This window comes from Phaseolus vulgaris, chromosome 10, assembly GCF_000499845.2.
Source record: "Phaseolus vulgaris cultivar G19833 chromosome 10, P. vulgaris v2.0, whole genome shotgun sequence".
Lineage (NCBI taxonomy): Eukaryota > Viridiplantae > Streptophyta > Magnoliopsida > Fabales > Fabaceae > Phaseolus > Phaseolus vulgaris.
In genome coordinates this window covers 41,534,741-41,558,325 of record NC_023750.2, presented here as the reverse complement: position 1 = coordinate 41,558,325, position 23,585 = coordinate 41,534,741, and the positions used below count along the sequence as shown (strand labels likewise).

The 23,585-nt window shown below is 30.3% G+C and overlaps 3 protein-coding genes across 10 annotated transcripts; all 3 read right to left on the bottom strand.

Annotated features, from left to right (window-relative positions):
• Positions 1-807: 807 nt before the first annotated feature.
• LOC137819742 (uncharacterized) lies at positions 808-3,667 on the bottom strand. The gene is made up of 8 exons (XM_068623708.1): positions 3,379-3,667; positions 2,993-3,082; positions 2,824-2,879; positions 2,527-2,622; positions 2,333-2,410; positions 1,631-1,693; positions 1,381-1,554; positions 808-1,164 (listed from the first exon to the last, which is right to left on the bottom strand). Exons 1-8 carry the CDS (start codon positions 3,650-3,652, stop codon positions 985-987), a joined length of 1,011 nt encoding a protein of 336 aa, XP_068479809.1. The 5' UTR covers positions 3,653-3,667; the 3' UTR covers positions 808-984.
• A 1,613-nt stretch (positions 3,668-5,280) lies between these two features.
• Positions 5,281-9,273, bottom strand: LOC137819741 (PHD finger protein ALFIN-LIKE 4-like). Of its 2 annotated transcripts, none has more exons than XM_068623706.1 (5): positions 8,961-9,273; positions 7,737-7,769; positions 6,838-7,066; positions 6,541-6,676; positions 5,281-5,875 (listed from the first exon to the last, which is right to left on the bottom strand). In XM_068623706.1, the coding sequence occupies exons 1-5, from the start codon at positions 9,052-9,054 to the stop codon at positions 5,603-5,605; spliced, it is 765 nt and encodes a 254-aa protein (XP_068479807.1). In that variant the 5' UTR covers positions 9,055-9,273; the 3' UTR covers positions 5,281-5,602. The 2 variants fall into 2 exon arrangements, with proteins under 2 accessions (XP_068479807.1, XP_068479808.1); XM_068623707.1 differs by having other exon boundaries at positions 6,544-6,676; positions 8,961-9,266.
• A 5,173-nt stretch (positions 9,274-14,446) lies between these two features.
• Positions 14,447-19,105, bottom strand: LOC137818980 (nuclear transcription factor Y subunit A-3-like). 7 transcript variants are annotated; one of them, XM_068622654.1, is made up of 6 exons: positions 18,620-19,105; positions 17,162-17,460; positions 16,557-16,705; positions 16,408-16,482; positions 15,263-15,430; positions 14,447-15,095 (listed from the first exon to the last, which is right to left on the bottom strand). In XM_068622654.1, exons 2-6 carry the CDS (start codon positions 17,418-17,420, stop codon positions 14,700-14,702), a joined length of 1,047 nt encoding a protein of 348 aa, XP_068478755.1. In that variant the 5' UTR covers positions 17,421-17,460; positions 18,620-19,105; the 3' UTR covers positions 14,447-14,699. The 7 variants fall into 7 exon arrangements, with proteins under 7 accessions (XP_068478755.1, XP_068478759.1, XP_068478756.1 ...); XM_068622658.1 differs by having other exon boundaries at positions 18,707-18,950; XM_068622655.1 differs by having other exon boundaries at positions 18,533-18,621.
• Positions 19,106-23,585: the final 4,480 nt, after the last annotated feature.

Sequence of the window (23,585 nt, the reverse complement as noted above, 5' to 3'; positions counted from 1 at the left end):
CATAATTTGGGTGTTTTTAATCTAAATCTAGATCAACACAATAAAATCAGGGTTTGCTTGACTTGGACCCTGCTCCAAAACCAAGATACAAAATGAAATAAAGTTTGTTGGATTCTTAGCTATTTATATATCTATTATACTAGTAGTCCCCACACCTATCTCCATTGAAATTTGTGGGAAAATTATCCATCTCCAATTACTCATTTTGCAGATATTTTTGTAGGAACTGATAGGGTGTGGTCCAAGTTCTTGGATCTGCAACTAACTACAAGTATCATGTCAAAGCATCTAGTCTCAAGCCTGAGAATACTCAGATTTTGGCTAGTCTGAACTCAATATCTATGATAATTGTTAAGTCTGGTTTAGTCTACTATATGCAATTTTTTTATCTAGCCTGTTTAATAGTTTATTTTATAAAAAAATGTATAGGAAGTCAATAGAGATTGAGTGCTGCCACTAAAGGAAAAAAGAAAATTTCAAAAAATAATCAATCATTAAATTAAAAATAGACAGAGACACGTTCATCTTGTCATAGGACAAAAATATGATAAAAGTAATGAGAAGATAAGTCCAGTGGATAAACTTCTATTAGAATACAATATTTTCATCTTTATGACAAATCACCATATTATTATTACTCAAGATATTAAATAGTATTATATAATTGTGAGTACTCGTTCAAATTTTTATTTTATTTTAAGTCTGATTCATGTAATTTTCTTTTCTTTTCTTTTCTTGACTATGATAAGCTTACTTGTCTTCAATCTACTAGCCAAGAGAGATCCAATAGGAGGACAGAGCACCCAATTTCTTGCCTTTCAATCAACAATGGTTATTAAAATATGGGATTACACCTGAAAGTTACAATTTTGATCACTTTAAGGCAAGGCACAAGGCTTTCCTTCCCCATGAAATACAACAAACCCATTAGAGAGCACTCTGCACATAAAGAATTAAATAGGGACACACATTTCCTGTCAATAGTCACTGAAGCTTTTTATTTGCTTTCTCCATCAATGTGGACAAACATTCTTTCCAATCTGAAACTTTGTTATCCCCATTGGCCACTTCAAAGATGAAACCAGTTTGTGGGGTGCAATCCAAGGCTGCTACACAAACAAAGGCAGCATCTTCTTTGCTAATACTTCCACTAGCTGCACAACCCTGTTGAAGTAAACATAAAAATGGAATTAGTAAGCTTGGCAATGATACCATAAATAGCCAGCACCTGTTTTTGTTTTGGAGATTTCAGTTAGCTATAGTATAAGCACTTGATAATGTGTAAGGTGGGTTGATGATTAGGAGGGTCCTTGGGAGATCCCTTTTGTCTTGATTTTTTTTTTTTCATTAAAAGAAGAAATTAAGGCCTCTAGTTTGTACCTCATCAAAGGTAAAGCCTTGCTTCCCACCAGGTGTATCTTGTAATGCACCAGTCCTAATTAGGGTGTAAGGAATTCCTGAGATCTTCAAAACTGATTCATCCTGCTCAGCTAGTTTCTTTGCATTGCTTTTCATCATAGATTGAAAGCCACTTTTACCACTATAAGCTGACAACTGTAACCTTGTTAAAGCAAAAGGGAGTTTGTGTTTGTGGTGAAAAGAAATGCATTTGGGGTGAGGGTAGAAGTACCTGAGATAAGACTATTACATGTTGTACTCCTTGAAGGCTCCCAACGTTAGAAAGAAAACCCTCCTGTAAAGAATGAAATAGTTCAAGAATTTATTCACAAATTTGTTTGCAGGCCAATTTTCTCAACATTATTGCAAAAATAGTGGAAAATGGAGAGAAACAGACTCAAGGGCAGGCAAATTGTTTAAATTAAGAAAAAATGCTTTACTTGCACTGTAGTTTATATCAATAGCAGTAATCATGCTATACACTTGTTCTATGTCTGCTAAGTTGATCAAGTACGTGGTCAGCTATTCCTTGTTCGTCATTCATTCCATAAAAATTAAATCCGAGAAAATTCAATCTCCATAATACAAAGGTCAGTAATATCTTTCTCACATAAGCTAAAAAGAGTCTTGAGTTGCTAATTTTACACTTCCTAAAAAAAACTGGGATACTACAATGAAATCAACCTTTGAATAGCAATGACTTGTGGTGGTTTACATCACAAGACACGCTTCAATTCTTTCCACAGGGAATATGGACTTGACAGAAAACTAAACTTTGTTGAAAAAGCTATGATTACTTAAAATCATAGAACTTCAATTCACAGAGAAGCTTCAATTCTTCTAACCTTTTATTCATGGAACTTAAAAATCTCTTTTGACAACTGTAATCAATGTGAACCAAAGATATATTACTAGAGAGGCATGGTATTCATACATTTGGGCATATGATTGTGCCAACTCCTCTGAGAGCTTTCTTGACGAATCGATTGTCACTTGTATCTCCTGCCATGGACTTTGCAAAGCATCACGTGATCAATAATAAGAATCTGAAAAATAGACAAAACTACTAACAAACAAAAAATATACCGTTACCATCTGTTAGTAGTTTTGCAAATTAACTTCACACACCTCAACATAACTTCCAAAGGCTTCAAGTGCAACCCTTTTATCCTTCACCAGTGCCTTTACTCGAGCTTTTTTGACAATCAATGACAATATGACCATCTACGTAAGTCAGAAAATAAGGCCAAAAATTAGAATTCGTTTGATAATGCAAATCAATCATGGTTATAAATACAACCCATCAATTCATCATATCTTTCTATAAGAAGAATATAAAATCGGAGTTTCAAGATTCCGATGCATCAACTTATCAAGTAAGGCTTTATGCTTGGAATAAAGTTTGATAGAAAAAGGCAAGCAGACCTGACCAATCTCACTATCTCCATCTGTTACCAGCACTGCATCCCTGACCTCATCTTCTGTTTTGAAACACTTTGTCAAAACAAAATCACCAACACTAGAAACAAATGATAATAAGTTTCTCTGACAAATACAACCATTGTCATTTATGGATCACTATTCATTTACTCACCCGGATAATCATCCTCATCGCCTTCTATGGCAGTACCATCTTTTTCAAGGATGTCAGGTGCACCATACCACTTCCTTAATTTGGGACCCCCTGATAATCAACACAGAATCAAAGGCAATAAGCAAAACAGGAAAAAGAAAATGTTGGAAACAAGGTTTTGAAAAACAGACTCAAACCGTGATCACGGCCACAACATCAACAATTCTAGAGTTTCCTGACTGCATCGCAGCCGCAATTACGGCCACATCAGACACACGTTATTGCAATTTTCCTCAATACCAAATATCGTGTCAAAATCACTTCACAACCACAATTTAAAACCTCGAAAAGAAACTTGATTGTAAGACAAAATAACTATAGATGAGGTATGTGTAGAAAGTAACCACCTTCAATATAATCGAGAATTTGCTCCATAAAGCTAAGTTTCTTCTTAGCATGACAGACAACAAGTGGTGGAACAACAGCACCATTATCTCTGCTTGATGGGAAAGAGAATCCAAATGGTGTTCCTGAACGTTGAGAAGAGAAAGGAACAGAATTTTGAAACGATAGAGTGGAAGAAAGCGTAGCAGCATACGCCAACACCATTGTTGGCAGTGTCACACTCCAACCGTCTCTTCCCGCTATAAAGGATAACGCATTTCTTACCAATGATGCCATTTCATTAATAATTAGTAGTCCCTGAAAAGGAAATTCAATCCTTTTTATCACAGCCGTCAAAACACTTCAATTCTATGATATTAACCATTGGATCATGCCAACCTAACATCTCAAAATCCCAAATGCACCCTCTTTTCTATCTAGGGCTTGCCATGACCAAATTGCAAAGAAGAGGCTGCATTTTCTTCAGAAAGCTCGAGACCCAGATGAGCAAAAAGACAAAGGCGAGTCCTAATTTGACTTTTTCTCCATCAACTATGGAAAGTTTCATTTTTTTTGTTTGGGATTTTCTGTTTTCGAAATGTAGAACAGTGTGTAAATTTTATATTGCAGTAATCACGTTAAGCTTTTGCAGTTAAGGTTGTTACTATAGAAATGCTTTTGTAAGTAATCTTCTTTGATCAGAATATCAAATGATGTAAAGTTTACATTGCTTTGTATAGTCATGTAGTTAGATAGCTTAAATAACAATTCTACATGTGTTAATAACAAATGTCTTACGTGGAAATGGTAGTTATTATTAAGGGTTCTCAGTTGCACCAATAGAAAATCTCTTCAATAACTCATCCTTAAAACCTTCCTATGTTATGTATGTTGTCACGTTTCTTCTGTAAATACAAGAACTAAAGCATGAACATTCCTTCCATATGGATAAATGGCAGATAAAGCCTTGACTTCACCCATGATTTAGTATTCTGGAAATAAAAAACTTTAGTAATGAAACCACTTCCATTAAAATTGAGGGATTCAACATTCTGAATGGCCATTTTAAACTTCGCTGAAACCCATCTTTGTAGTTGGAAGAATGAACATGGAAATGTCCATGATCATGTGATTGAATCGTTCTAACGTTAGAACTTCCTACGAAGTAACCTCGTCATCTCAACATTCATCTCCTCCACCTGCTCATCCAATCCTTCCCTTCTAGACCAAATATACCACACAAAACCATCTGCTACACACTTTTCATGCCCAGATATTAGGATACTTAGATTACTAGACTCATTCCATGCCGAAATTACCTTGTAATTAGGCTTGAATGTTAGAATTGTGACTCACCTGCATCCAAACTCTAAATAGGAAACCTCCCACACCATCTGGTGCTGGATCATATACTGACACAAGGTATGTTTATAACAAGTTGATTCTCTATTTATTTAACTTAAAATCCACAAAATATTCAGTCACATTTCCAAAAGTAGTTGCTGAAAAACCAAACAGCTCCTAAATGCTGGTTTCGTGAGCATTTATTTATCCAATATCTCGTGCTCTTGCAAAAACTAATCAAAGTACCCAGTGCGTAATCAATTTAACAGGTATTATATTAAAAGAACAAGGACTCGTGGTTTCAACTTCACCAGCTTCCTAAGATGATACATGGAGCATGCACGCATTAACTAAAATAGAGAAAACAGTTTCCTTGATACATTAGCTTAGCAACCGTTTTCCCAGCGAAAAGCTCGGTATGAAAAACTCCTTCACAGGAATGTACCTACAAACCAACCCAACAATGTTGAAGAAATTCTCTAGTGGAGTACGCATCCATCTTTTAGATGCACAATGACGGACCAGGAAAACATTAGGCCCAAAAGACCTTAAGTTATGGGGGAGGGTTAGCAAACTAGCAATGACATAACTAGACATCCATTTAAAATAACTTTGTGTTTTTCATTAACCTAGTCTTAGAGTGACATTAAGGAAGAGACTTCACTTTCCCAAGTCAACAATGCATAAACTACAAATTGATCATATCCAAGAAGGCATCAACTGAATTGCAGCTGACAATAACAAAACCAAACACAGCAGAATCCTACAGACTAGAAAAGAAACCTACATCTGTCAAACACAAACTATCCATCAACCGCAACATCTAGGAAGTAAAGCAGAACAACATGATCAGCAAGGAGTCCACAATGATTGTCAGTGGTGGAACAACTTGGCTCATGTTCGTCAAGGGCGAGCTCTCTTGTTACTGCATGATGGACACTTGTATTGCTTGATATGCTCTGCCCTAGCTGGGGTAATCTTCACACATTTACCATGGAACCATTTCTCACAGATGTCACAGCAAATCCAGAATTCATCAGTGCCATAATGCTCACCACATGCCCCACACAAGGTCTCTCCATGTTCATCTTCATCTTGTTCTTCCAGATCTTCATCCTCTTCTTTTGGTTGTTGCAATGGCTTTGACTGTCTACTCTGAGATTCCGGAGCCCGTTGCTGCACAAAATAACAATTATATGAGAACTACAGCTACAATGCATTCCATTTAAACCAGCATGTCAACAGACTACTACGGAAACATTAATTCAAGCAAATATATTCCCAGAATCAGATTAGAATTTAAAAATATAAAAAACCATGATCGCATGCTCGGATATTTTATCCCCCTTTTCATTTAACCCATTTCCTACAGGAATGAGGGTAGTAGTTAAGAGTCCAAAATCCAAACAGATCATTTATACATGTAAGGTACACGAAATATTGGAAGTTAATCAATAGATATGAACTAGTTCATCTGCCTGCCATTACGGGGATAGTATACCATGATATTAAACCCCTACTTACGACGACACAATGATATCCATAAAATGTGATACTGATTAATCTACTAAAGATTTATATGTAGATTTTTCGCATACATTATAATTATACATCACCATTTTCATAACTATTCTAATGTTTAAAATTATAGAATACACAGACCGAACTTTTCTAAAATTAACTTAATGAACAGTGTACTTAAAGTTTAATGAGGCCATAATCTAGAAACAGACAACACCTGAAGATCAAACTGAGTTCATCACTGCTACCCAAAAAAAAAATAGGTATAAACGAAAAAATATATTTATAGGCCATGCATGGGTGCAAGAAAATATTATTACTGCCTTAGAGCTGGACTTCGACTTGCTGCCACTGTGGTTTGAAACAGAAGGTTTCTCCTTAACTTGCTTCTTTGCTGCACCAGTAACAACTTCAAATATTGTTGGCAGTTCATTGATCATGTTGAAAAGCCGTTTCCTGCATTACATGTGCAAATCATGAGTATATGGAAGGATGAGACACGAAAAGAAAAGAACCTAACCAGACAAATCAGACAAGCAGAATCCCAAATGCTTAGTGATTTTGCACACCAACTTAAGTTAACTTCAGATAAGATTTATGGTCGGAAAATGAAATACCTGTCAGCTTTATCAAACCCGAATCTGGCTCCAAAATAGAATGCTATAGCAAGTAACCATGCATCACTATGGACAGCAACTAAAGATAGCCAGTCTTTTTCTTGCATGCCATCCCTAGCAAAGTTAATGCCCAGCACGGGCTCAGGAAGCTCAGGTGGTACTTCTTCAGCAGGTAAATTTACTTCCCACTGTTCACTGGGAAAGCCATACAAGCAGAGATTCTCCTTCTCTGAAAGAATGAAGGGAAATTATTCATAAAACATGAGCACCAAATAGAGTATCTAAAAAGGAAAGCTTACAATCCCTAATAAAATTCTTAATCCTTTCTCTATGGTATTTTGTTGCAGCTAGAAGAGCTGCAAAAGTAATATTTTTGTTTGCAGAGAAAAATTAACAAAAATTACAACCAAGAGACTGAGAAGCACCAGGCACTCAATTAAATTTAACATAACTCTGCATAGAACAATATCTATAGGAGAATAACATCGACAGTGATAAGAGTATGACAAGTTGACAATGTAAATGCATTTCCCTAGAGTTCAGTCAATAACCAGATTTGATAATCACATTTCTATAATGAAATAACCACTCATAACTAAGCCACGATTCAACAAAACAAAACAGGAGAAGTGTAAATTAATCAAGAGAACAGGTAACTTGGAAGAGTTTAAAATTATACCCTCATATGAAATAGACAGCATTACATATATTAGTTAGTCCAACATTCAAAGCAAAAAATCCTTCAAACATCATAGTAAATCAACCGAATGATTAATTATTTCTTAATCTTTACAGAAGCCCCAATTGAATCCATCTATACAATAAGTTAAAAGCTAAATGATATTCGAACACACAAATGTCGTTGCAAACAACACTACTTTAAAGAGAGTACAACTAACCAGGATCACATTGGTTGTAGAAATCTTCAACATCTGCAACAGCATTACCAAGAAGAAAAAGTCCATCAGTATGAAAAAGCTTCCAAAACCTTCACACATAAATTGTAAAAGATAAACAAATACAAAAGGCTGAGCATCACATCAAGCGTTGAAAATGAATATAGATATTAAGGGTCTGTTTGATTTTCTCACCCGTCTTTTTATTTTAAAAACTTACGTTTACAATATTCAACAATCTATTTGTCTTGTCTTCCAAAATCAGTTCGGGAAAATTGTTTCCGTAACCAGTATTTTAAAAACCAAAAACAATTGGAAGATGTGCTCAACTTTTAGAAAACAGAAATGTGCTCAAAGGAAAAAAAAAAAGTTTCAAATTCAAATGTATTTAGGAGACAAACAATATTTATTTCAGGAAATAAACAAAACTGTTTATGAAAACAGTAAACAAACAAAGACTAATGCTCAGGAAATAAAAGAAACTGACAGGAAGAAACGCATCATATGTATGTTTGGATTGCCGTGTTTCATAGGCACCAAGTGTCCTTACACACTTTCCAAAGCTAAAAATGGAGAAGTAACAAACACCGAAGTAGCAGTTGCAAGTTAAAATATCAGCAAACCACCACATTAAGCGCTAAACCATACCAGAGTTAAGCACTGAAAGGAGAATAACAAGAAGAAAAGGAAGAAACACATGCAAATTCCTTAGAAAGCACAAATCAAACAACACTCAAAAACCACACACACCTACTATCGAAGCTTCAAAGCCTCTCCATCAAACAACAATACAATGCCAATAAGAAAGCCACGAATTGACACAAAAATCAAATCAAATGAAAATTGACAACGGAAAATCATCCAAAGAAAGTTCGAAAAAACCAAGCCCATACACACGCAAACCTAAAAAACACACAAAATCAAAACTTACACATAGCAAACAAAACCTAAATTATCAGCTGAAATTAAAGTTTAAAAAAATGTCAAACACTCCAAATATCAAAACCAAACTTCTCACCAGCACCTGTCAAGCGTCAACGGCAACAACACCGACGCCTAACACGAAGCTAAACCCACACGAAAATTTTCACCAACCCATTAAGTAAAACCAAAAGACAAAACATAAAAACACAAAATTTGTATTCAAAGCACATTACTTGACTAAAAAAACGGCGTAAACGACAGGAATTGAAAATTATCTTAGATGAAGAAAAGTGAAAAATTTACCAGTGGTAAGGGCTTTGATGAGAGCAGCTCTCCGGCCCTTGAAATCCCTAAAAACCTCTTCGACAGTGCGTGGATTATACGTGCGCGAGTCCATTGGGCCTTCCGGTGGTCCTCCTCCTCTGAAACCTAAATCAGAAGAATGAAAGCAAAGGAGAGTGCGAAACGAAGTCGTTTAGGAGGAAACGAGATTCGTGAGTTGCAGAGATGAGAGCTAAAGTGTAGAGAGTGATGCCTCTCTCTGCCTCTCTGCAACCAAAATTTTGCAAAGTGCAGTCACTGCTCAAACACAACAACAAAATAAAACTCTTCTTTTTATTTCTTCTATTATTTTATTTTTATTTTTATTTTAATATTTTACTCATATTTTTTGTTTGCGCCGGCGTGGTTACAAACACTTCTTAAGTCAAATTTATCTTCTTCCATTTTCCTCAATTTTCAAAATTATTTATTTTCTTTGATATTGTTAAATTGTCTTTTTTTCTTTCTTTTCAGCACTTAACATTTTACAATTTATTACTTTTATGTCTGTGTTTTAAATCGATTATTTATTTATACAGCTTTTTTACTGTCACGAGTTAATTATATATGTAATTTTAAGTTTGAATAGTTTTTATTATATTTTCGAGATGTTTAAGATCCATGAGAAGATTTTTATTGAATTTTTTTAAGCAAAAAAACATTCATAAAATGCTTCTTAAACACAAATGGTAATGTAATAATAATAATAATAATAATAAAATTAATTACTTTACTTAGATGAGTAATGGTCGCATTATTACTAAAAGAGGAAAAAATCACCTAAATATGCGAACATTCATTTTTGTTTCCTCTATTCTAAAAATAAAACAATAATTTTTTAAAGTTATGATACACTCAATAAAAAACATTTAATTAATGTAAATTTAATTAAAACGATTTTTTTTTTAATTATCTTGTTTCCTCTCTTCAATGCAGATAGCACTGTTATTGAGATATTGTTGAAAAAGTATCTTAAAATACTAAAACACTATTATTTTGAATCAAAATAAAAGCAAAAATAAAGAAAATACTAATATCAAATATAAAGGATATTACTTTTTCGTCCTTGTATTACACATGTGATATTAACGATTCAATCTTATATTGTTATGAATCTAGAAGATGCGTACCTCATTTAAAATTAATTTAAATAAATTGTTATTTTTATCTAAAATTACTATATGTATATTTGTAATAAGTTTGTCTATATCTATAGTAACAATCTTAAAATTTATTCTAAATATAATTTTATTTTATTAATCTAACGTTTTTTCTAACAATACAGGACATCTAAACACCTAAAAAATAAATTATAATTTTGGTTCTTTATCATATTTATAAACTTTGATTTCATTTTTATCTTTTAAATAGTTTTTTATTGTAATATAAAATTTAGAATAATCTTTTATTAAGACATAAAACTTATGTATTAGAATTTTGAACAGTGGCTCCTGAGAATTCGCACAACACTTTTTTTATCATTTTTATGACTTTTCGAGATAATCGTATAATAATCCAATATTCATAATATGCAAAGCAATAAGAATATGGGATAGAAAATTAATTTAAAGGTTGATTTTTCTTCAATGCATATTCTATTAAGTATGTTCAATGACAATAATATGGGTTAACCTAGTTATTTAATTATCTTTTCAAATCAATAGTAATGTTATTTTCTAATAATATATAAGTTAAATATGTTTTTTTCTTACTACAATATAATAGTTTATTGATTTGGTCTAAATTTTAAACGAACAAGTTATTTTAGTATAAAAATAATTGAAAATGAACATTCTGTTGGTGAAATAATTGACAATTTTTTTTAAAATTTATTATTATTTTGATTGCATCATATATATATATATCATAATTTATTTCGATCATTTTCATAAAAAAACATTTGTATAATGATAAAAATCAATTTTGTATATACATAGAAAAAATATACTCAACTCATAATATAATATAATATAATATATATATATGTATTAGGATGTATTAGAAAAATGTTATATATTTTTTAAGCTTTCTTTTATGTAAATATCGTGTCTTCTTGTAACCTTAATTTTCTAATGTACAAAATCCTTCTGGTTAATGATCTTGTAAATATTGGGAAACATATTATAAACTTTTTCAAAATCCACAAGGTAATTATTTTATTAAAAAAAATTAATTAAAATTTATTTTCATCTATTATAAACTTTTTTTACTGAAATATACTTCTATTTTATTAAAAAAATAAAGATAAGGAATCACATGGTTAAAAATTGTAAAACACAAGGATAAATTATAACTACTCTAGTTAACTACGAGTAACTTAATTATAAATTGTTATACATAGTAAGATGGGTTATATTTAGAATTATTATATATTAAAATTCATTCAATAATAATTTTTAAGTGAGTAAGATTTCTTTAGATAGTAGTAGATGATAATTATTTTTGAGAGATGCAATAATAAACATAGTTTTTTCTATATTTTCTCACTTCATTCTCTCTTCTTCATTATTATTAACAGTTCATTAATAAAGTACATTAAATAGAAAATAGTTAATTGTTATATTAATTAAATTAAATATTATTTTAAAAATTAAAAAAATTATTAATATATCAATTTTTATAAATTATTATGTAACTTGTAATAAAAGTTTTAATTACTAGATTTAACTTTACTTTTTCACTTCATTCTCTCATATTCGTCGTTATAAACTAGACATCATCGTCTACAGAGAAAAAATTAACGAAAGTGTGTTAAAAAATGTATAAAGTATTTATTTTCCAATGTTTTTCTTTTTACTTTTCTTTTATAGTTTATAGTTTATAATATACAAACACAAAGATTGTAGTGGAGAAGAAATAATCAACATAAATATTTGAAACTTCATTATTCTTTTTTTTTCCCTCATTTTATCAAACACGTTAAATTATAACATGGTTCTAGTTTTTTTTCATAAGCTGTAATGTGGTTATTTTATTAACAAAAATAATTTAATTGAAATGTACTTTATTCAATCACAAATGGGATATAATAAGTTTGTTGATATTTATAATTATCCTAACCTCACGTTTGGATGTAGAATTTTAAGAAAGAGATTTAATTTTTAGATAACTTAAATACAATTTGTGGCAAAAAATATTATATAAATATACAATTTAGAATAAATTAAATTTATACTAATTTAGAAAATATTTTGATAACTTGTAATTGGAAAATTTTAAATATCACTAAAAAGATGAAAAAAAAACATGTTTGTCTCTATTTTTCTTCTGTCAGTCAACTCTTTCTCTATTTTTCTTCTCCTTCGGTCTCTCCTCTTTCTTCTCTCTATCAATATAGTCTAAAATGAATTGATAATTGTAATTTAAATAATAAAATTTATATATGGGAGTTCAAACTAAAATTTTGAATTAAAAAAAATTAAATTGATTTATTCAAATAACATATTTAAAAAATAAACCTAATTCAATTAAAAATAATTCATATGTGAAAATCTCTAAAAGTATACGATTTTTAATTGGGTGAATAAGAATTTTTTATATTGGCTATTTTGAACATTTTTTTGCTGAAATAAATATAAATTTAAGTATCTAAAATACACAAATTGAAAATAATGTATAGAAACAAGTCGCTGGTCTAAATGATATTAGAGAAAGTTCCTATAAACAAGGTATATATTGAGTCTTATGAATAAAAAATATGATTGAGATAAAAGATTCACAAGAAATTACCAAAGAGATTCTTCGACAAAATTTAATCATCGACAAAATCGATGAATATTTTATACCAATAAGACTTTCATAGAATAGTTTGTTATATGCAGGTAAGTGAGAAGGAATAAATCCTTGAAAAAAGCATGCCTTTCACATAAGAAGATTGATTGTGTAGGAATTCTCATTATGATGAACCAAATGGAGCTTGAGGGGCAGTAGTGAAGTTACATTTCATTTTAGTGTAGGTTTTATAAACATAAATTTCTTAAAATTAAAAAATTAAATCATTTTAATTTTATTAGGAATAAGAAAGTGAATCTTAAAGATGACAAAGTGAATCATAGGGATAACAAAATGAATCTTAAAGATGACAAAAAAGAATTAGATTCGACAGATCAATCATTAAAATGAATCTTAAAGATGATAAAAAAAATTAGATTCGATAGATCAATCATTAACTCACATCGAACGAATCTGTCTAATTCGCCAACTAATCTCTATTAATTCACATTGAACGAATCTGCCTAATTCGCCAACTAATATATATTGTTCTGATCTGTCTAACTCCTCAATTCGTCCAATTGAGGACAGAATAAACGAAAAGAAAGTATAAATCCATTGTCCTGATTTGTCTAACTCCTCAACTCTTCCCGTTGAGGATAGAATACCGTATAGATGAGGATAGAATAGACGGAAGGGAGACGAATGATTCTCTCAATCCTATCCTTATTTATCATGTTTTTTATTATAAAACCAAAATTGGTGAAAACCTTTATTTACATTAAGTTTTTATACTATTTGATTTTTTTAGAGTGTTATTAATATTTATTTTATTTTATTAATTACTAAACATTGTTTTTGATTGATTAAAATATTAAAGTCATTTAATTTTATATTATTGTTTCTTACATTATTATTGTTCAAAAAAATAGATTTAAAAAATATATAAGAAAAGAAAAAAAAATAAAAAAAAATGACCAGTGAGACCCGTCGACTCATCAAATATAGAAAGATAAATTATCAATTTTAACCTATATTATCTAGACACCTAGTCTCCAAAACAAGGAGTTTTTCCTAAATAGAAATTTTTGAAGAAAAAAAAATCATTCCAAAATATTATTTCCAGTATCAAAAAAATTCCAATTTTCTTTTTTCAGATTAGTAAATCCAGAATTAATAAAAATAAGTTACAGAAAATATGTTTTGTACAGGAAATATTTCGAAAAGAACAATCCAGAAGTAGTTTTCTAAAGAACTCTTAAAAGAGGTAAAACCGTGAAAGGGGTAAAACAGTTTCTTAAAAAATGATGGGGTGCAGTAAGAAACAGCCATCTCATTTTAAGACCCTAAATTTTAAGCAATTCATGTTTCTTAAGTTCACATTAAAATACTTTTATTAATTAAAAATCACTGTAAAAAACACAGCAAACAATGGTGAACCACATGGTTCCATTTAGATCATTGGTAAGAGCTAAGAATCCTGATTCAAGAGATGAACAACTACTGAAAATTATCACGAAGGATTCAGTATAAGTTCCACTACAAGATCAATGATCTCATAAATATCAGGGATTTGCATGGAAGTGAAGCAAACCCCAATTGAGAACTGATATTCAGCAAAGCAAAAGATGCTTTGAAATAAACGACAAGGACCTAACAATTGATTTTACCAGAGACACTTTCTTACCTCAAAAATCAAAGTCACAATCAATAAAGCATCAACATACAAAAGATAAAACAGACACCACAATCAAAACATTAGTCCAAAAACAAATTTTCCAATGTGACAACACAAAGAAACATTGTTGTGACTAGTTAGTCAAATGTGCTTCTATGCCCGAACATTTTCAGGGCAACAAACAATATATGATAGTTGAAATCTAGCAAAGGTCCAAAGACAAGTTGTAGTACAACCAATAGACATAACAATGTATGAGCCAAGGATGACTTCCCCATGTAACACATGCAATTGTCTTCTCCAACTGAATGCAGAAGATTAACTTGCTAGTGTCACATAAGGACTGATAGACGGTGTTGGTTTCCACCACCACCACCCATATCAGAAGAGTAACCCTGCATGTTCCTTCCAATATGAGAAGGGTAACCACATAATCTAAATTCTGATTGATGTTGTTGGAAGACATCACCACTATTAGATGCAGTAGTGATATCGGAAGAGGTTGTTGTGGAAGCACCATCTCTGTAGTTCAACTTCTCCACTAGAACCACCCTCCTAGATTCTGACATGTTTCCCCTCAGATTCAATCGAGTACAGCTTGAAACATCTGCAGCATGGTTAGCTGAAGTGGGTTTAGACTCTTCAAGCTTTTTGGTATTCAAGAAGCGACCACCAGAACCTCTAGCTCTCTTCATTGCATGTAGATGGCGAGACTCGTGAAGATATGGCTGAAAAACAATTATGGCAATGTTATGGAGAGAAATTGAACTTTGAGGGAAGAGGAAACATAAGAGAAGTGCTCAAAGCACACTCTTTTTGAACACTTCTATTACTAGTCAAATTTTAACTTCAAGAGTGATTTGATAGAATTTCTCAACAACAAAAATGCACTTACTTTCCTTTCTTTGATGAGTTTGTTCTGTGCTTCAAGTTTTGCACGGTATTGCCTGCGCCTCAGAATAGCATGGTACTGCTTTGCATTCACATATATAGGCTCTTCACTAAGATCAAGTGGCAGTGGAATTCTAGCAGTAGCCATTCCTATCAGTTGAGCAGGATGAATCTGGCCATATTTTGACAGCATGTTTCAGAATATGGTAATGGACATAATTTGTCTTAGTGTTACAAACATGCAATTTAATGGAAGTTTGAAGGCATATGTAACTTTTTTTGGGTCATTTAATCAAAATAGAGAATCAACACATCATATGAGAATCAAAATACTCAAAGCTTGATTATCCATAGAAGGCTCAATTTCTTTTTACAACAACTATAGATAAAGGTTAGCAAAAGAGTAACCATGATGTCTGGTAAAGAATGCATGTCAGTTGTTAAGTTTATAAAATAAAGAATATCTTGAGTCAAAGATAAGAAACAAGCTCCACCCACCAATAATAAAAACAATGAAAGAATAAGAACAAACAAATGAGGTGCAAAGAAACATTTTTAAATAAAAAGATTCTTCATGAATACACTTTATGAACTATTGAGAATCTTTAAGGTTGGCAAGCTCACAGTGGCACAACAAATAGTACAAACTAATTAAGATTAGATGATTGCTGAAAAGATTCCCAAGGATGTATATATCATAAGTAAAATAAAGGCACTATTCATTACTCATTTAAATAAGTAAAATAAAGGCATTAACAGGAATACAGAAACAAACCATAATAGTAACATCTATCCAAAAGTCCCTCAGAAAGCTTACAATCAAAAGAAAACTACAAATAATAAGGGCCATGCTTTCCCCAAACACCTTTACCATATTTCTAAGTCAACAACATAACAAAATCATTGGAAAAAAAATTGCAGTGTACCAACCTAAGTCAGAACACACACAGTGGGGCAATTACAAAGTGAAAACCTCTTTATACCAGATCTAAACAAAGTACTTTCCAGATAAACCATAATCTGATGCCATGAGTCTGTCATACAGTTACTTTAGCAATTTGTTTACATGATAATCTTTAACTCACTGTGCTGAAGTTGACAATAATACAAAATAGTGAAAAAAGAAATGAATAGACTCCAATATCTTACGTTAGGCTGTGGCCCATATGGAGAAGCTAGTAGGCCACTAAAGCACGGCTCAACAAGGTGGAAAGCAGCATGAGCCTGAAAAGCAAATTATAAGAAAAATATTTGCAAACAGTATCAGTCCACTGAGATACAATCATACATCAACTTACAAGTGGTTGGTTGTGACACAGTTGTGAAGGAGGGAAGGTGAAATCCTGACCCCGCACAACAGACCTGATGGCACCTTCCACACTCTTTCTCCCAGTTGTGTTAAGTGTTGAACAAGCAGAAGAATTGCTACACTGGACTGAAATTTGACCTACAATAAATATTTACCAACATCCATTAAGCAAAAAGTGTTTTCAAATACCGATTAAGTGCATGTTTAGGATTAATTTTGGAGAGTTCAAAAGTACTTTTGAACAGATCTTTCATTCTCAATTCATGCATTGGATCGAAAAAAAATTGTATTGGATCTCACAAAAGTACTTATAGAGCTTTAAACCAAGCATGCACTAAGCACTTATAAAGAAAATTTGTTTAATGTTCGGCTATCATTATTACTTTCCTATATATGAAATGCTAAGTGAGGAGATATCACTTAACAGTAACATCATAATCATAAATTGGTATTACTTCATTTTTTTTCTTTGCTACAAAGATTCCTACTCTTCATTACTTCACAACAGGGGAAAATATGTGTATAGAAACAATAAAAAAGAATCGATTAGAACAGTCAGACATATACATATAGACTAAGGTTTATTACAAGTACCTGATTGCGCTGAACCAACTTCCTGATAAGACTGACCAGTTGATTGAGATGAAGATGAATCTCGGTCTTGGTATTGAAAATTCAATGGCTTAGTCTTATGGCATTGTTGCGGCAGAACACTCATTTTCAAGGTCAAACCTCTGGACATGGATGATTGTTGAACATTAGATTCAGAGGAAGTCCCCCATGATGTGCATCCAAGAGCATAAGGAGCTGCTAAATGGGTAGAACCAGAGCCTTTCTCAATTAAGTTCTTCATTGTTTTCCCCAATGGATTAAGCTTTGCTTAGAGTACTTACCTTCAAACAAGAATAAACTATGATCTAAAAACCAAGATTGAACTATAGCCTTTTCTCAATAAAAACAACTATTAATGAACATTTCAATTTATACATGCACAAACAAACAAGGCAAACAAGTTGAAGTAGACACTATTTTACAACAACTTATAGTTTGTGTATGAGAAAAAGCTGCCATCTTTGCATGTCAGCAGCTTGTGGCATGTGTATATCCAGAAAATAAACTCACGGTTCTGTACTGGAAAAAAGATGTACGGAAGAGAAAAACATTATCTTTCAGTAATCAGACAATATGAAATGCCATGCAGAAGCTCCTATAACATACTTAAAAAGGATTTGGCAAAGAGGATCACAAAAACTAATGGTAAATCTTTTCAAATCTCGAATCAGCATATCATGTCCTATGGATGACATTTAAATTGCCCCACAGAATGTCATGTACTTCTTTTATGCAAACAATTGAACAGTGTCTGGCACGTCATCAAAAGCAAGAAGTAATTGCATGAGACCAGAAGTTTCCTCCTGTCTAAAAAAAGATTGCAAATAAGAAAGTTAATAAATTTCTTTAAAAAGTATGAGTCTAGGAATCTTCTACATTTTCACATCCTTTAAATCCAACAAAGAATCTTGGTTCAACACAACAAAATAGACAGATGGAATGCATGCGAACCGTTAAATGAAATTGTGAATAAAAAAAGCAGAAAAACATAGGGGTGTTAGGAGATAAGAAAGAAAAAAGAAAAGTGAGGAGCAGAAAGAAAAGGAGTTGTTTCCTTTAAAGACTTTTTAGCAGCATAAAAAACATGCCAAAATTGAAAAGCTTCTTCAGAAGTGGTTAATTCCCAGAATATTCACATAAACATGAAACAAAGTCATTGCCAAAAACAACAACAAGGTATCAACCATCAGGAAATAGAAGTCTGTCTGCCTTACACATAACAAGAAACCATCTATCTAAGACCACCTCAGATTCATGCCATACAAAAAAAAAGATTACTTTTTTCGAAGAAAAAAAAAATCTTTGGCAGAGAAATAAATAGTAAAGGAAAAAGAGAATGAAGGGAGATCGTACAGGAAGGAATAGTATAAAGAGAGAAAGAGAAGTTGAAAAATCAGTAAAGTGTGAAGAGGAACAAGAAAATGGGATTTTGGTACTAACCAAAAGCTGTGCATGTACATGTATATGTACTTATAAGCTAAGAAGAAACTCTCAATCTGAAACAGAAACAGAAACTGAAAGTGGTACCCCACTATTGTCTCACACTCCTCCACTTCATCACCCACTTTCTATTGAATTGAAGCCTTCACTTGTGTTGTATCTGATCTCTTTAAAGTGCAACACACACTTGAACAACTATGAACTCTCTCTATATATATATCTCTCTCTCTATTTCTATCTCTGCATTAATACAGTCAATTAAGTTGAACTTCAAAACTCAAGTGCACTCTCTCACCACTCACCTTCCACAGACCACACCACCAGCTTTCTCAATTCTCCATTACCCAAAAATATAATTTATTATGATCATTAACGTTAAAGTGAAAAAAGAAAAAGGGTAGATGAAATAAGATCCATTTACAAAGCAACTTTTTTTCTATGGTGACATTGACATATGACGATGTGAATATGATCACATCCTAATCTGAACAAAAGGGTTTTAGAAAGTAATGATAAAATATTGAAGGGATGAAAATGAGTTTTGTCGTGTAATGGTACGTTGAAATGTGCATAGGGATTTGGGATTGCTTTTAAATAAGAGGGCTGCAAGTTTCAACTTCATATCAGACTGTGATGCCTCCTACTCATAGACTTCTGTGTTTCTCTTTAAATGCACTTCTTCTTCATTCTTCATTCTTCACGCGCTTCTTCTCTAACTTTCTTTCTTTCAACACTACTTTCCCTTTCTTCTTATCTTTCTATGATTTTCATTAACTATTTCAACTCTTCACAGATCAAACAGAGGGGAAAAAACATGCAAGATTAACTGTTCTTTCCTCTGTTCTTTGATTATCAGCAGTTTAAATGATTTTGTAGTTTTCATTTCCAAAACTTTAAATAATATTAATTATTTTTATTTTTATTATTATCTATATCTCGGTTTTTATTATTATGTAGAAATAAAAATGATAAAATGGAAAGTTTTTGGCAGGGAAATTTATTATTTTCTTTAATGACATGTTTGTTTTCAAAGTTAAGAAAAACATGGAGGTGCCCACTTAAGTGAAAGATGTAAAAAATAAAATAAAAAATAAGTTTTTTTTTTGTAATTAATAAATATATTTTTAATCACATCTGAAGTGTTTAACATGTCTTTCAATAAATATGTTTTTTTAAATAAGTTTAAAGCAGGAATAATTTGACTATTAATTAGAATTATTGACTAACGTAGATTTTAATTAATTAAATTATTTGATAACGTATATTTTAAGTATATTCTTTCATTTTTTTTTTCAAGTAGCATCTTCTCTGTCTTTCTTTTTTTCTAATTATTTACAGAGATTTTAAACTTTGGTGACCACATTTTAAATGAAATTCTAAATTCAATCAAATCATTTGTAAAGATATTATTTAGATATAATCATATGTAGTTTTTAGTTGATTTAGAGCAAATTTCCATTCAATTTTTTTTGCAATATCTTGCAGTAAATTTGATTGTGTTAAACTTAGTTAATAAAAATATAAATTGCATATATGAAATAAAAGAGAAACAAATTATATTATAAATGATTGAAAGAAAATATTGAAGATAGAATACGAATTCAAATTCAGGAAGAAAACAAACATATAAATAATAGAGAATTTAGAGAAAAAATAAAGGAGGCTTGAGAGTTGTATAACCCACTCTAAATTTTTTATTTTATTTTTTATATAGAAGGCTAAACTTTTTTAATTGATTATTTTGAAATTTTACAATGAATTAAGATTATATGTAATTAAAATTTTATTATTCAATATTTTTGTAATAGGATGATACACAATATGATTTTTGAGTTTCAATTTTTGTTATTGGAACTTTTTTAACGCATTTAATTAAAATTCTTATTTAATTTGCATTATTTTGAAAAAATTTATTTGTTTGAATTTAAATGATTGAAATTTAACTTTTATATTAATTAAGTGGAATAATTAAAATAATTTAATTAAACCAATCAATGTTAAAATATAATTAATATTTATATTAATTAAGAAAAATAACTTATGTTATTTAATTAGAACAGTAATATCTAAAATAATTCAAAATGAATTTCTTGAAACATGTATAAAAATGAAAATTTATTAAAGATAAAATCTCAATCAATTTTAAAAGTATTTGTGAATAATACTACTAATATTTTTTTGGTAATGTCTACATTAGTCTTGGTAATGACAAGAAATATTGATATAAATATGACTCTAATAATAATATTTGACTTTTTAAGTCGAATATTATCTCTTTGTTGTTGTGTTCATATTAAGATATATTTAACTTATTTTGATATTTTAATTTAAAATTTGCGATTATAATTTTTTTTATTGTTATTTATCATTAAAAAGAAAGATATTCTTTCATATCTAAATTTTTTAATATTATATTTTACTTAAAAAAAAAAGCATACATTTAATACTATTTAGTATTAACGTTGGAAATAGGACTGTCTAGAAGTTTGTACTTCAAATACGAAAATATGTGTAGTCATACTTGCACTCATTTTGCTCTACTGTGGTCCACACTCACTAATTTAAATAAAATAATTAAATTTAATTATTTTTTGTTTTTTACTCAGTCACTTATTTATTTATAATCTAATTTAATATGTGGTATTTGTTGGATAAGTTTTTTTAATCTGTTAAATACCTTTCTAGTTTCATAGATAATTGTGGGGTCGTTAACCATTATGTCAATCTTAATTATTTTTTTAATGTTTGCATGTGAGTTGAGATAAATTAGTATCAAATAAATAAATAAATAAAAGTGCATTTGCTGTCTTAAAACATATCAAATAATTTAATACGTATCAGGTAAGTCTACTACTAAATCTTTTAAACCATCTATAACTTTTTAAATGATTTATTAATATATAACTTTTAAATTAATAGTGTACCACTTTTAGGTTCATGAACAACTTCTGCATGGATATTCATTGTTTATATTCAATTTGTATAGAAAGGAGTCAAAAATACAAAACAATGTTCTTCATATATGGATGGCCAAAATGCAAGTAAGTATGCAAATAAGATAAATATGAATTAAAGTGATTTAATAATTTAAAATAAAAATAAATATGAAGAAAAAAATACAGCAAATATGCATAAACACATGATGGTACTTAATTTAAAAGGTAAATTGCTACCTGTTTAATCAATTTAAATATTTCACTTCACATGGAAACAAGTTTAAATAATAATTTTGAATATAAATTTATTAACCGTAACTACAATAAAAACATTGATGAAAAAACGCACGCGAAAGCAACACACAATTACGAATCACCCGCAAAAAAATAAGTAACATAGGATTTAATGTAGTTCGGTCATTAATCTGCAACCTACGTCCACGGGCAACTAATTAGGTTTTCATTCTGTTTGTTACAATTTTATTACAAACACAACAAATTTCTTAAATAAAGATTATAGAGAAGACACAATAATTAAACACACCCACTAAAAGATGGTGCCTAGTCAGCCTAGTTCAATTGCTCATGACTTCACACTCAACAAACATATTATATATAATATATAGTACTGTTTAGACTTGAAATCCGTTGAGATTGTATTGCTAAAATCAATTACCGTATTTGAGATATTATCCGCTTTAAAATTCGGAGTTTCATCACGATTTTGTCTTTAAAAAATATTTTAATTAGTTAAAAGAAAAAAAATATATCAAGAATATCTTTAATCTAACATTTTAAATGATATGAAACTATAAGACATATCTAAAGAATTACCAAACCAAATATATAAGTGACATAAATTTATATTATAAGGAAGGACAGAATTTTGTGATGTCTTAGAAAAAATTAGGACCCATAAGGGTTGGCAGCTAATCATGGTGTCCTATATTCATATTTAATACTAGTTTTGATGGTAACCAAAGATTATGATAAATTACCAAAACTGCAACAATATTTTAAATTTATTTTTGGAAGGTGCTTGTCCTTTTCATTTCCTTATCATACAATGTTGGTTTTCTTTAAGATTTATATTTGAGTGGAAGACAATTGCAAGTTATGTTTCATAAGATAAATTAAAAAAAGTTATTCTGTACAACATATTATGTTGCATTACCTTACAATATATTGTATTACAGAAATTAGATATAATGGAAGCATGATCTGCAGCAACATCTATAAACTTGTTTGATAAAGAGGAATTGCAAGAAAACGTGAGAAAGGGAAAGATTTTGAAAATTTATCTCATTTGAGAATGCACCTCCATATATTCTTCTCTCACCTCTATAAATTTTCATATTTCCAAAAATACCTTTTTATAATATTTCGGATTACATAATTTAGAAGTATTTTTTTTCAAATTCATAATTAGCTTCTGGATTACATAATCTAAAAGTTTTTTTTCAAATGCATGATTAATTTCTAGATTATGTAATTCATAAATCTTTTTTAGCTTCCGAATTACATAATTCAAAAGTCTTTTTCCAAATAAGTATTCGAATTACATAATCCGAAAGCTACTCCATAAGGTGACACAAAAAGGATAAAAAATTATTTTCACGTTTCAAAATATGGAGTTACAGGAAGAAACAGTCCTCATTTGTGCAGATAAAAAACTAGAGAAGAAAAATATTGAAAGATTCACATTTGTAAATTTCTTCCTCAGAACAGTTGAGAATTTCAACCTTACTAATATCTCCCACTCAAAATAATCGATCATTGTTGTTAAACAATTGTCACATTGCATATTATATGAATACTACTCATTAAAATTTGATATAATCAAATTAACACAAATCCTTTATTTCCGTTTCTTTCTTTTTTGTTCAACTAAATATTTCTCACTTATTTTTCTCTTACATACTTTCATCCATTTTTGTCTGTATTTTGCATCAAACAAGACATACTTTATTAATATTTACATATGGTTCCGTTATATTTATTATAATAAATAAACTAAAATAAAAAAAAAT

Excerpts from the sequence above, each read along its gene's own strand:
- LOC137819742 (XM_068623708.1), bottom strand. The coding sequence starts at position 3,652 with ATGGCATCATTGGTAAGAAATGCGTTATCCTTTATAGCGGGAAGAGAC. Across the intron at positions 2,880-2,992 it reads CGATGAGGATGATTATCCGG|AAGATGAGGTCAGGGATGCA; the intron begins GTGAGTAAATGA and ends GTTTCAAAACAG. Across the intron at positions 1,694-2,332 it reads GCACAATCATATGCCCAAAT|GAGGGTTTTCTTTCTAACGT; the intron begins GTATGAATACCA and ends CATTCTTTACAG.
- LOC137819741 (XM_068623706.1), bottom strand. The coding sequence starts at position 9,054 with ATGGACTCGCGCACGTATAATCCACGCACTGTCGAAGAGGTTTTTAGG. Across the intron at positions 7,067-7,736 it reads CTACAACCAATGTGATCCTG|AGAAGGAGAATCTCTGCTTG; the intron begins GTTAGTTGTACT and ends TCATTCTTTCAG. Across the intron at positions 5,876-6,540 it reads CGAAGTCCAGCTCTAAGGCA|CAACGGGCTCCGGAATCTCA; the intron begins GTAATAATATTT and ends TATTTTGTGCAG.
- LOC137818980 (XM_068622654.1), bottom strand. The coding sequence starts at position 17,420 with ATGAAGAACTTAATTGAGAAAGGCTCTGGTTCTACCCATTTAGCAGCT. Across the intron at positions 16,483-16,556 it reads TGTGTCACAACCAACCACTT|GCTCATGCTGCTTTCCACCT; the intron begins GTAAGTTGATGT and ends TTTGCTTTTCAG. Across the intron at positions 15,096-15,262 it reads AACTCATCAAAGAAAGGAAA|CCATATCTTCACGAGTCTCG; the intron begins GTAAGTGCATTT and ends ATTGTTTTTCAG.